Here is a 12,164-nt window from a genome sequence, read left to right on the forward strand (position 1 = left end):
GTGTGTGTATGTGTGTGTGTGTGTGTGTGTGTGTGTGTGTGTGTTGTGCGCGCGCGCGCGTGTGTGTCGCAGAAATCCACGCGTGGTCTCTTTTGACCACGAGTGGGTGTGTTTTTCAAACCTAGAGCCTCAGGTAAAATACTGATGCAATATACTGTGACAATGCGTTATGTATGCGGCGCGTCTAAACAACTATTGCTAAGTTGCTAAGTTGCAAAGTGAAGAAATAGTATAATTCAAATGATTATGCACGACTATACTCCATGCTTTTTGCGGTGCTTGGAAGTTGACGTTAAACTGGCGACGTATGATGTATTATTTTTATTTGTTTATTTGGGTATTATTCAATGCATGCATTGCAAACCAAATGTGGACGTAAATATAATATGCGACTGGATAACTACCAATAAGAGTGCAATAAAATATGACAAGCTCGCGCGTATTTACATTGTGGTCATTGTATATAAAACTGGACCTATAGTTGTTAGGTACCTGAGTATATACTGTATAGGGTGTGTTCAGTAGAGGCGTAAATTAAGTTCAGCACAATTAAGCGCAATTTATTCCTAGTAAAAATAGAAGACATAGATACGTGGAACCCGACTTTCCGTACACTATCATGGGCAAATACGGTAACGGTCGCTTTGGGAACTGTGAGGCGTTAGTCATTTCTTACAGTGGCCGTAAATCGGATCGTAATTCTCCGACTTCCCACTTTAGGACTGAAATATTAACTTACACTACAGTACTCCTTCTATCGCACGTCTTCACGAAACAGCGTTCTTCATGAAATTAAAACACAAGACATGCCTAATGGCGACCAGTTAACTGAAAAAGAACTACGAGTAATAAAACCTATATAATAAGAATTCCCGCCCTGCCTACAATATCCGATGTATGACTGCTTACTAAAGCCTCTCTTCCAATAATTGCTTACGCCGATTTATTGTAGAATATGTACAAAGAATTGCTTTGAAGCGGAAAGATTGAACAGGGGCTTTATTACCACACGACTAGCCTAGTAGGTATAGGGCCTAAGCGTCTGCGTTTAGTATTTCATTCATCAATTCAATTCCCAGCTATACTACCAGAGCAATTTCGAAGTACGGCAAAGGGATTTCGCTATAAAGCCGGAGCCGGAGCCGGAGCTAGCAGCGTGGGGGAGGACAATTGCCAAAATCAAGTGCCAAAATCACTTACCAGTTACCACCGGTGGCTTCCCGACGCCCACTCACCCATGCAGACAAAATAAGTTAGCCACGACCCTGAGGAAGTACCCTAGCGATTTGTTCATTATAGCTGTTGTTGGCTGCGATTCACTGAGTGGATGAGATATATAAGGCCTACTATAGAAACTAGAAAGTAAAACACTTTCCAATGTTAATCATCGTAGGATGGGATAATAGGTAATTACGTGTTACTGTAACACGGTTACAGTTGCATGCGCATCCTTCGTGTTTTTCATTTTAAATACGCATTTTCTGCTATTAAAAATTACATATCTTTTTCAATTAACATTTAGCTAGCTGTAGTTCTTTGTGCACACGCCTCTCATGCCGACATGTGGCGTGAATCCACATCAAGAGCCATTGTACAGATATTTCACATCAGGGAATTAACACTTTGCTTCTGACATTTTCCCAGAAATCACTGGTTTAATATGGCATTACAGCGTTACACGTATGGAAGCATGAGAGCTGCATGAACACGCACCTGCACGCACGCACGCACATGCGTGCGCACGCACACACACACGCGCACACACACATACATACACACACACGCACACACACGTACACACGCACACGCGCACGCGCACGCACACGCACACGCACACGCACACGCACACGCACACACGCGCGCGCGCACACGCACACGCGCACGCGCGCACGCACACGCGCACACACACTGTGACACACACACATACGCACACACACGCGCACGCAGGTACGTACGCACGCACGCGAACACACACACACACGCGCGCACGCACGCACACACATACATACGTAACATCAAGAGCGGATAATACCTGTATTATGTAGGTATGATGTTACCATGAGGTAGGTATGGTATGATGAGGTAACCTGTATGATGTATTATTAGCTCTTGGTAACATACATACACCGAGTACCATGAATGATTATAGATTAGACACTTATATGCTACTGCTACGGTAGTATACCTATATAATACTGCCGCGTTTTCGATTGGAAAGGCAGGTGGGTTCCTAATTAAGAGCATGATAAAAGCTTAAATTTATCATTATATATAATGAACGACCGAAAATGAAATGAATTGCTCTGAAATCTTTTAATTTTTATTGTACCAATGAAATGTCGATATCCGTAAAACCAATGCTGAAGTTTTACATGTATTACACGCAAAATACCTTGCTCTCTATAGGAATGAACCCGCGAAATAGATTCCGCTACATTTGAGTTTGTTATCACCAACATTGTTTTCCCGTTCAAACGTCACAATAGATGACCTACGCAACATTGAAAACGTAAACACAAGAATAGCTTAGCTGTCCTTTTTTATTTTTGAGCCTACTGTAAAATAACCTATTGATGTACACTACATCAACAATTAAAATACGCAGTAGCAAAAGGGTTTGCGAATGGGACGCGGTTTCCACATGCGGATTCAATCAGGTGCACGCACGCTGCATTGCTGCAACTAGAAACGCGGGCCCACTTCCTATCGATTCAGCACTTTTCCTACGCGGCGTATGTATGACTCATATAGTCAGAGCTAGGATTCTCGGCCACGGTACGATCCTTCCCGTGATGCTCTTGTTTCATCAGAGTGCAACATATCCCAGAATTCCCTGTCGGTCGTGTGGTACATGTTATCCCAGAATTCCCTGCCGGTCGTGTGGTACATGTTATCCCAGAATTCCGCTTTACGATCAATGAATGACGGACGTTACGAAATTTCTAAGCGCACTCCCTCGCGAGCACCCAACGCTTGGGCAAACGCCAGTGCATATAGACTGACACCGCCGTTTCCCAGCAGCCGGCACATAATAACCAATTGAGCGTCACGCCGTGAAACAATAAAACAGACGCAAACTGGCTGCTATCTAAAACGCGAGTGGGCGCATCACAGGGCGCATCAGCTGTGTCAGCAGCGGTACGACCTATGTATGCGGCTGAGACCGAACCTTTCAAGCTAATAAACTTGAATCGCGTCTTTTGCCGTACAGCCAGCGCGAAATATAGAAATACGGCCAGATAATCGTTTATAGATTGCGACAATTGGGCGCAAATTTCCATTAATTTTAACCTCCGTTTGTGATTGTACATTTTACCCGTTTTGTCGGTCACGTACGTTATCCACAACATTACGAGATAAAATTGAACATCGCTTGAGGAGCATTAACAGATCACTGTACCTTTACATATAAATCAATATTTGATTGTCAACAATTTACCTCATATTAGAGAAATCTCAGTTGCATTTTGTCATATCTATATTTTAATAATTTATCAATTTCTATTTTCGGAGACATCGTTCTCTCATGGCTTGAAATCTATACGTCTACAGCGGCAAAGGCATAACACAAAACAACCTCGTGACTGTTTACGTGTGTTGGCCGGAAAGGCCAGATGAGGTCACCACTGACCACCGGCTGACCACCAGGAGTACGGGCCAAATATAGACGCTCACTTGCATAGCAACAGGATGACTATCCGCAGCATTAGCGAGTGTGTTTGACCATTTCGCAGCATCGGTGATTGCACATGCGTACGCTGTGTGTAAGGAGTAATAAAGCTTATTATATGGACTCGCACTTGAACTAGCGTGGAATATTTCCAGTGGTAGGCCTACGGTTGCTGCCGAGTGGTTCGATGCAAATCAAGCTAACACTTTTCTAGACTATATATTTAGCAGGGGCGTGTACAGGATTTGTGCCAGGGGGAAGGGGGGGGTCTAACCGTAACCAAAACTTGCGAGCACGCGAAGGAGGGGTTTAGGGGACCCTCCCCCAGAAAAAATTAGACCCCCTCAGATGCGTTTTCTGCGCGAGAACGGGGGGGGGTCCGGACCCCCCCCCCTGTACACGCCCCTGTTTAGCCTACGGGAAATCATCACGTACGTGATTTCTCGCAAGAGAGACCTGTCGCGCTGCACGTACGCTCTGCATCCCTAGCGGCTTCCATTAGAACATCTTCGGGAACAGTAATAGTTACGTGTTTGTTTTGAAAAGAGATACATAAACGTCTTCGCCGTGCCGTTACGCTTCGGAAACACGGGAATCGAATGACAGTAGCGTCTGCTACATACTACGTTGTACATACACATTGACGGCATACGCATACGCGCCGCCTGGCCACGCATCGTTTCACGTTTCGCACGCTTTCCCGTTTCTAGTGTCTAAATTCTGGATAATTGCGTGACAACCACGAATCACTCACTCTTCACAATATTCTCTACGAAGATAACGTATGAAGTAACATCGAAGTGTTTCGTCCGTTTTGTCAATAGAGAGATAGAGTCGCAACGCGAATTGCTATATCTACTCAATTCTAAAGATATGATCAATAATGTCACGCATACTACGTAGATTGTCTTCGTTCGTTGCATCAGACAAGCTGACTGGCATGTCATCATCGGTCGTTCCCACCAGACGGTCTCGTATTCATTTTAATAAAGCGCTCTCGGAAACGGGTGCAACTGTATCATCGTGCTACTGTTACGGTAAACCGCTGTTACACCAGCTTCGTCACTGATTCCCTCTATACATGAGGCTGCGAATATCATTTCACGTAAAAAAACAGGCATCCAAAATCGTAATAAGCAGATGTCAGCTTCCGTATCACGCGCGCAGACTCTTGGTCAATTAATTATTAATTACGGCGACCAGTCAACACGTCATGATTCATTCTAACGCGTGTGATACGCGCGATGTGGCCATGAGTTCTCGCAGTGGTCGTTATAAGAAGTTTAATTGTCATTAGATTACCCGAGGGTTGAGCAAGGTCTTTAATTACGCCGTTACGCTGCATGGTACAGCAACATACGATTATACTAAAATAATAATTAAACTTAACAAATTAAGTCTCTCACGTTCCGTGAAATAGTGAACGTTTTGTTCTATCCAGCGGTTTGCGTGGCTTCACGAATCAAATAAACAGAACAAACTTACAACTGGAAAACAAAATGTCCCTTTTGCCAGCGCCGGATATAACGATATATCAGAAGTAGATAATAGGAACTATATATCTATTATCTATAGGCCTATCTATTATCTATATCTATTAGGACCTATTATCTACTTCCGGATATATAGTATTACTATAAATGAATTCTAATAATACTATGAATAAATACTGATAAGGCCGCTATAAATATATACTGATAATACTATAAATAAATAAAACTATTAAATTATACTTTGTATAATTAAATGTTTAGTTAAAAGGACACGAGGAGAGAAGGACCGTTGAATGATTGGGAGGGGTGGATACCAAGGAGAAAACTTGAGAGGAAGAAAGGAGAAAGTATTTACGCGGTAATAATGCAGAGGAGGGGTGAGAGGAACTTCGAGAAAAAAATTGAAGGGTTAGAGGAGGATAGGCGAAAGTAAGAAAAAGAAGGACAGAAGGATTGGGGAGGGGGTAGAGAAAACTGGCGTGGGAAGAGGAATACAGGAAACGGCATAGTAGGAAACGTAGTCTTTGGAAAATTGTTCAACGGGAAATCAGTTACAGGGAAAATTGGTCACAGGAATATTGGTCACAGATAGTAAAACTCATATTTAAAATAAGCACAGCAAAAAATGAGGAAGGAGCAAAGGAAGTGAATGAGGAAGGGACAGTGATAGAAACGGGTTCGTAGTAAACTGAGATGGAGGAGAGCACAAAATAAAGCTGTGGGGGGGGAGTGAACGAGGGAGAAGAGGTGGAGAAGGTAGAGAAGGAAGGTAGCAGAAAAGGGGGATGATAGGAGTATGTAGAAGAGAAGGCGCACGTAGAGGATGAGGAGGTGGAGGAGAAGGCGGGGGAGGAGGTAGATAAGGCGGGGTGGTAGAGCAGAATAAAAAATGGAGTAGATGAGGGAGGAGTCAAGGAAGAGGGGAGAATGTCGAGGAGGGAAGGATGAGGTAGGGGAGGGCGTGAGAAGAGGAAGAAGAGGAGGAAGAAGGTATACGAGGAGAAAAGAAAGTCGAGGAGGAATAACAAAGTACAGCTGGCAAATCAATGATGTAGGGGAGGGGTGGAGGAGGGAAAAGGTCGAAGGGGAACAGAGAAGGTAGTGGAAGGTGAATGTAATGCAGGAGAGAGTAGAAAATGAGGGAGAGTAGAGGAGGAGAGAGGGGAGAGAGGAGAGAGGGGACAGCGAAGGTAGAGGCGGAGGAGAAGGGAGAGGAGGAGGAAGAGGAGGAGGAGGAGGAAGAAGAGGAGCTCCCCCTCTTGCACATACGTCCACATCCTCCACCCCTCCCTTACCATTTCCACTTCTAACCTCATCTCTTCGCCACACCATCCGCACGCCATCCTCCCTCACCTGCTCTACTCCTATTCAATCTCCTCTTCCTCCTACCCTCCTCCTTCCATTCCTCCTCTACCGCCTCTTCTAACAAATCCCTCCTTTACCTTTTCCCATTTCTCTCCTCCTCTCGGTCTCCTTTCTTTTCCCATCCTTCTCTTTTGCTCTCTTTCACCTCAAATTACGTAATCCTCCTCTCTATCCTACTCCCTTCTCTTTTGCTCTCTTTCACCTCAAATTACGTAATATGCTCTGACCTGAAGGCGAAAAATTGTTCTACAGTTAGTTCCCGCTTTTTTTCCTTTTTTTATTTATTTAGGCAATTATCCATTATATACAATACATAGCATACTTTTACAATAAAATTCTGAATTCATAAATTTGGATAACTACCAAGGATATATACACAAAAAGTATGACTAGCACCCATATTTACATTGTGGTCCTTAATTGTTTTGCTATACCTATAGCTTGATTATGTTACTAACAATTACACTACTATCAGCACTGTACTATTGAAATATACAAATTTGTAGTTTTAACCCGTCATACAATGGTACATTCTCATAAGACGATACAAACTTTTCTTATACCTAATATTCTACCTAATTTCAGCCGAATTCTTTTAGCGAAAATCATACTCCTCTGCCTCTAATGTTTCTACAGTAGATCTTTTCTTTGCCAGCTCTCTGCAGCAATTTAGGTTATTTTGAATAGCTGCTTTTGAAATAAGTAACATGTACCGCATGTACGTAGAGTATGTTGGACGCGAGATGGGGGCGGACTGCAGAATCACGCACACGCTGTCAAAATACCAGTATTTAATGCGACAGTGGTGTATTACACTGGCCCTATATATATTCCTTACGCGTGCATAATTTTATTCATGGCGACTCAATACGTCACTTTTTGAGTAGAAACCTCACTCATTATTTTGAAACAATAAGTGAACGCGAATTTGCTTAACGTATTGCCAGTGAAGTAGTCATAATTTACAAATTTACATATATGGGATTTTACGTAACCCGGGTTGGCGTAACGCCGGTTTCGTTACTGTCGGAGTCATTGTATCAGTGTATGAATATTCATTCCATAAGATGGCGCCACCACCCGACTCTTATAGTCTTTTATTCAACTACAATCAGGCAACCAGTTTGGCGCTTTCTAAAAACCTAGCAAAATTTTACTTTGTTAGTAGCACAACAAAAACATTTTCAGTCCTGTGGTACACACATTATGCAGTTATTATTTTAATAAATATGCCGTTAACATTTTTAAAGTGTGGTATTTCGCGTACAGACGCAATACGAGGACAGCTACATAATGCTCACTTGTTTGTAAAAAATATAGTGTTTTCTGCTTTCATGTCCTATTCATAAGTATTTCAAAATTGAAATAACCATAAATGTTTTGAGTGCATCAAAACGCTAACACACGTGTATAATGTCAGTAGCGTTTGCACAGCGAGGGAAATCTCCTCCCAGTCAAGGAAAAATACAAAAGGTAAGATATGCCGTTGTCCATTGCGACTTACTTCGGCGTCAGGACTCCGATGTGGCACCGCCAACTTCAGCTTATTCAAATGATTACGATTAGGACTATTATCATTGTTCAAGTACAGTCTAGGCAACTTGATAAATCTATCCTGCAGCCCCATACATCTTAAACACGAACAGACAATATTTTATGTTGAAACTTGGTGGAACAATATTGCAATTATAATCTAGGTGATTACCGCCGGTAATGATTATTATCATTGGTGAGACAAAACTACAGCCTACACACTACACTATAGTCCGAGCCGACGCAGACCCCAGTAATGGGGTCTGCGGCACCTTCTCTTTTGCTCTCTTTCACCTCAAATTACGTAATCCTCCTCTCTATCCTACTCCCTTCTCTTTTGCTCTCTTTCACCTCAAATTACGTAATCCTCCTCTCTATCCTACTCCCTTCTCTCCCTCCTCCTGTAGTCCTCTCCCTGCTCTCTCTCTCCCATCCTAATTTTGGTAGCAATGCGAGGTTTACTATTTCGGATTCATCTTTCTGGGGACCATTTTTTCCGTGCTACCAATTTTCCTGTGATCAAGTTTCCGTGTGGCTACTTTTCCTGTCACCCACTTTCAGGATCCCTACAGGAGGGAGGGAGGAGGGTAGGTTAAAAACCTTGAACACGATAGCTTTGTCTTTGACGTTTGATACTATGCCGGCGACACAGAACACTCACAATGAAATGCGTTGTAGGCCCTAAGGCCGTTTCCGTTTATATCGGTTACGAATGCACCAAGCTAGCTTAGATACTAACAGATTAATGATAAATTCATAAATATTTCAGCCAAGAAAGTGCAGCAAACTGCAGTGCTGTACTGTCCCGTAAAGTGCTCCCTCACAACTACATGCTACGCTAGTAAACAACATAGCTAAACGTTCGTGATCAATTATTATTAATTTATGAACAGTAAAAACGTAATTAAGACTTTCGAAGGAACTCGCAAAGAATTATGCAGTTATATGTAGACTACAATGTGACATTCATTACAAAACCTTGCTGCCTTCCAAAGGTCCTCTGTGAACGAGATTCCACTAAATCGAGGGATTTTTAGTTTTAGGAATTGTGAGGTGGGGAACAATACTGGGTAATAATCTAACCACTGCCACAAATGTCGGTGCCCAATTCTACTAGCTTTTCACACATTTCATGCCAAGTTAAAAACGTGAATATTAATTCTGCATCAGAGAAAATTACGTTATGGCCTCCGACAATGTGCTGATACATTGTATCAAGAGCGTATAAAGAAGGCTTCTTTATACGCTCTTGATTGTATAAACATATACATCTCTTATTGGCTCTTGCTATATAAGAGACATATATATATATATATATATATATATATAATTTACTTGGGATTCCCCTATAGCTATATGTTACAACCGTATATTAGTGTACGCATTCTGGAATATTCGTGGCAACGCACCCAAATGTCACTTCGTATTGACCTAGCGAGCTGCCATAATAACATATTATACCTGCAATAGTGATTTTGCTCAATTATTCTGGGAAATTCCCCGAGTGCCAACAATACTTTATAGACTAATAGTCAGTATAATTCAGTGATATTTCTGTATTGCCATTGACTGATTTGACTGACTTGACATTAACATTCTGTATTGACTGTATTGACATTTCTAATTTATAGTATATTTGCTCAAACAGATTCAGTTTAGTCGATCAATATAGACGGTTTTCGCTTAACTGTTATCTACAGCATTGATTTCCGGTGATGAAACCTTAACGGTATCCAGTTAGCTCTGTCAGGCAAGCAATAAAAATGACACACGCACGCGCGCGCACGCACGCACGCACGCACGCACGCCCACGTGCACACACACACACACACACACACACACACACTCGCACGCACGCACGCACGCACGTACGCACGCACGCACGCATGCACGCACGCGCACACACTATACACATTAACGTTGGACAATATATTTTTTAGTCAATTTTCTGTTATAAAATCAGCGCATAACACGCAGATGATATCCTGCTGATGATGATGCTGTATCAAGTATCTAGAACCACCAACAGAAAGATACAGAACGGCTTAATAAATGCTGAACATCAGCAGAAAAAAAAATACGCGAGTTGATGCTCACCCTTTTTTCTGATGCCTTCTGGCACAGAGTAGGTGATGTTCCTGAAATCTACGTTCACAGGTCCCCGCTTGTTCAATTTCAAACACTGCCAGGTTTCCTGATCCATATTTTCCACCTGCAATGTACACAGCACATTATCACAGAAGTACAGCCCAGAGGGATGGTTTTCTTCTAGATATTTAGTGTGACAACTAAGTCTGTTGTTTAGATAGGGTGACAGCACCAGAAATCCTACTGTAAACACTGGAAGTGGGGACACGCGTGGTAACAATAAATAGACCCTCAGGTTCAGCAGCCCCTTGCCATACGTCACTCTAAGTTATCCGCCTGACAGGTGGACACAATAAGCCACACGAGTTGGTACAATGCACGCCTCAACTGGCCCCATGCCAACGCATAATTTATATATAGCTTTCAGCTCATCACCCAAGTCTATTGCGAGCACTCGTGTAATTACTAGTTAGCTACTAACGGGTGCTTCAGTCAGACAGTTATATACCTTTTTCAGCGGGAGCGGGTTAGTCGAATTGGCAGCGCCGCTACATTTTTCTGGCGTGGTCACTACAGCAGTCAGCTGCTCGCTATCTTTCTCCGCATTTTTCTGAGCCATATGGATTTGTATGGTCAACAGCTCGGCCATGTCTTCCTCCTCAACCTTTAGGTACCCGTTCCTGCAACGTCACCGACGAGGCGTGCATGAGGTAACATAATATGATATAAATAATATATGTGAAAAAATATACACCATATCAGGAGCGTATAATGACAAATATTTGTCATTATACGCTCCTGACCATATCAAGCGCTAATAACACATTGAGCAATTTTTATATTACCTTTATATTAGATTAGCTCTTGACCACGCATAAATATATATCAGGGGTTAATAATGACAAACATTTTGTCATTATTAACACCTGATATATATACTATATATATATATATATATATATATTATATACGTGTACGCACGTTCTATTAAACCACAATAATTATTGTTCTCGCAGCCACGTGTATCTGTTACACTTACAGAGCTGAAAGAGCTTGCTAGAAGTAGAGCCATGGCAAATCTTGCAACAGAATACTTCATTTTAATAGGATACAAACAAACAATCGCAACTGTGCAAATTACAATAGCTAACACTATATATTATAGTTCACTACAATGTATAATTTGACATCTACAGAATAAAATTACACTAAACTATATACATGCGATCAGGGGCGTGTACAGGATTTGTACCGGGGGGGGGGGGTCTAACCGTAACCCAAACTTGCGAGCACGAAAAATTTTGAAATTAGACCCCCTTAGATGCATTTTTTTCTGCGCGAGCAGGGGGGGGTCCCGGACCCCCTGGAAAACCCTGTAAAATGCCCTGGCGATATGCCCAGAAACACGTACATATATATTACACGTATTTACTTAACTGTTACACGAGCGCAACACAACACCATACATTTAGGTACAAGGTTTCGTCTTCATAAGTTTTCAATTATTTAGACCCAAATATAAAAGAAAAAAACGTAGCACCAAGGCAACGTTATACTGTGAACGAAAATACAACAAAACTCACGCCACTTATGTTAGCAAAACGCATAAGCGCAAGTTGCATTTCGTTTGAGACGGCGCGAAACGTTACAAATATAATACCTCCCATTTGCGAGCAGCATTCTTTGTTCGTTTCATTTCTTTCGATTCTACAATGCGTCTGACAGTTTGTCGCTTAGCAGTAGTCGAGCGATATATATACACATATATTCTGTAAGCAACGACTGCAATTAAAAGAACATGAACATTCTCATACTACTACCTTTATACGCGCAACCGTTTCACTCGTTTGTTTACATGTTCATCACAGCTCATTTCGACTCTCGCGCGCGCGTCTGGCGTGTGAATTATGGGTATCGCCTACGCGTGACTCACTGCGTCTGCGTGCGCCAAAGAGCGAAGCGGCGCACTCTCCTTGTGCCACCTTGTCTTGCCTTTCGTTAGACTAGTTCCAGTT

At 42.3% G+C, this 12,164-nt stretch overlaps 1 protein-coding gene across 1 annotated transcript in view; it reads right to left on the reverse strand.

Moving 5' to 3' along the window:
* Nucleotides 1-12,164, reverse strand: part of LOC106807402 (ATP-binding cassette sub-family G member 4-like) — a gene marked incomplete in the record, with an annotated part of 27,140 nt that overhangs the window by 9,073 nt on the left and 5,903 nt on the right. Inside the window, 2 exon segments of the mRNA XM_014809719.1 lie at nt 10,159-10,273; nt 10,658-10,829. Of these exon segments, the coding sequence (XP_014665205.1) occupies nt 10,159-10,273; nt 10,658-10,829 (287 nt within the window).

The sequence above is a fragment of the Priapulus caudatus genome, unplaced genomic scaffold, assembly GCF_000485595.1.
Source record: "Priapulus caudatus unplaced genomic scaffold, Priapulus_caudatus-5.0.1 Scaffold212, whole genome shotgun sequence".
Lineage (NCBI taxonomy): Eukaryota > Metazoa > Priapulida > Priapulimorpha > Priapulimorphida > Priapulidae > Priapulus > Priapulus caudatus.